Genomic DNA, 2,141 nt, shown 5'->3' with positions numbered 1-2,141 from the left:
ACTCAGAAGGTATGTAGCAAGGGAAGACCATACTTTGTACTCCCAAGACAATTTAATGCTTATTTTAATGTGTGAATGAAATAACAGAGAAATTAAACAGTTAAATTATTATGGAGATCTCAAACCTTCTGATTTCTTGAAAAGAAATGTCAAAATCAATTTTAAAAAGTCTCCTACTTGTATCTTATTTGTATATGTATCTATATGCACATACACATGTATATCTATATATTTTCTCTTTCCTTCTCATACAAAAAAACCCCAAAACCAGCAAAACCAAATCAACTTTGATCACTCCTTTGCTTGATATGTTTATTCTTACAGAAATACACAAAGGAGAAGCAGAGGATGGAAAACCAGACTTCTGTGACTGAATTTATTCTTCTCAGTTTCCCCAGCCTTCAAAGGGTTCATGTTTTGCTCTTTGTGGGAGTCTTGCTAATCTACCCTTTGAATGTCATTGGGAATGTCATCATCACTACTATAGTGGTAAATGACAATACTCTCCACAAACCTGTGTATTTCTTCCTTGGAAATCTCTCATTAATGGAAATCATCTATGTCTTAACCACTATACCCAAGTTTTTGGCCAGCCTTTTGAAGGTCAAGCAGTCTATCAGCATACCTGAGTGCAAAGCCCAAGCCTTTTTCTACTTTTTTCTTAGTGGTGCTCAGCTTTTCTTCCTCACAACCATGTCCTTTGATCGATACACTGCAATAGGCAACCCTCTCCACTACACCACTGTCATGAGTGGAAAACCGTGTGCTCAGCTCTCATTCGGCTCTTGGATGGGTGGCTTTCTGTCTTTGTACAATCTGTTCTGATGTTTAGACTGCCATTCTGTGGCCCCCACACCATCAATCACTTCTACTGTGACGTTAGGCCACTGCTGGAGCTGGCGTGCACTGAAACCAGCATACTGAACATCTTGTTTGCTCTGCTGCTGCTTTGGTTTGGTTTAGCACTTCCTTTTTGACCATTGCCTCCTACTTTGGCATCATCTTTACCATATTGAGGATCCCATCTGCTTCTGGGAGACAGAAAGCTTTCTCCACCTGCATTGCACACCTGATTGTGGTCATCATTCTTTATGGGACAGTTGTGTGCCTTTATGTCAGCCCAGGAGGTCAGGCCTCACTAAATATAAACAAAGTCATCTCCGTTCTGAACACTGTTGTAACACCAATGCTGAATCCTTTCATTTATGCCTTGAGGAACAAAGAGGTAAAGACTGCCTTGAAAAAATCTGTGATGAGAAATAAAATATTTCAGGTCAAAGAATGAGGGCTAAAATGTGACTTTTCTGCAGGATCCTGTAGCAAATTGATTCTAGAAACCTCTTTGGGAAGTAGATATCAATGATTTTTATAAAGAAGGAAGATGACTTAGATTATGATTAGGCAGCACACCTGACTATGGACAATATTTGACCCAGGTACTCAGGCCTGTCCATCCATTTGTTTATTCTCAGATTATGCTCCAAGTATTTTCCAAAGACTCATTATATTTATTATCCATCAAAGCAAAAATTAAAAAGAAAAGGGTTCTCATACATTTAATGTATTTATTTCTTACTATGAAAGAGAAGTCTTATGATTACAGAATTTAATTCTTCTAAAATTAAGAGTGTGCTGGTTTAAAAGTTAACCAGTAGGGGAAATGAACTCAACTCAAAAGAGAGACTACAAGTCAGAATAACAATTTAATAAAATAATACAATAAGCACGACTACACAGACAAGCAATTGGTCTCAACCCACAAAACCCAAATGTATAACCTAGCACCCCGGGGCACAAACAAAGTGGTGCTCCCTGGGCCCCCCTGAGTCCAAAGTAAAGGGAGAGGGGAAAAACCTGCTGGTGGGAGAGCTGCTGCAGTCCAGTCAAAAGTGGCGACTGCAGCCCAGCCAAGGGTGGCAGTCTCAGTCCGGTTGAGAGCGGTGAGCTGCCATCTGGCTGAGAGCGGTGAGTTGCAGTCCTCCTCTGGATCCCACGAGTGGTGGAAAGGTTCTGAAGCTCCAGGTTTATATATTCTCCAGCTCAGGCAGGAATGCTTAGTCCCTCCCTCAGAGCGGGGAATTCCATAAAAGGATGCCCAGTCCTTCCCTCAGAGTAGGGAATTCCATAAAAGGGCATGAGGA

General features: G+C 40.9%; 1 protein-coding gene across 1 annotated transcript; it reads left to right on the top strand.

Moving 5' to 3' along the window:
* Positions 1 to 693: 693 nt before the first annotated feature.
* LOC113960051 (olfactory receptor 6X1-like) lies at positions 694 to 1,285 on the top strand. The gene is given in 3 exon segments (XM_027669393.1): positions 694 to 799; positions 802 to 931; positions 964 to 1,285. Coding segments are annotated over 3 exon segments (558 nt in total).
* The last annotated feature ends 856 nt before the right edge of the window (positions 1,286 to 2,141 follow it).

Source organism: Corapipo altera, unplaced genomic scaffold, assembly GCF_003945725.1.
Source record: "Corapipo altera isolate COAL_440 unplaced genomic scaffold, ASM394572v1 145, whole genome shotgun sequence".
In the NCBI taxonomy this organism is placed as follows: domain Eukaryota; kingdom Metazoa; phylum Chordata; class Aves; order Passeriformes; family Pipridae; genus Corapipo; species Corapipo altera.
Note: the sequence above shows the minus strand (reverse complement) of the source record. Positions and strands in the feature narration are given on the sequence as shown.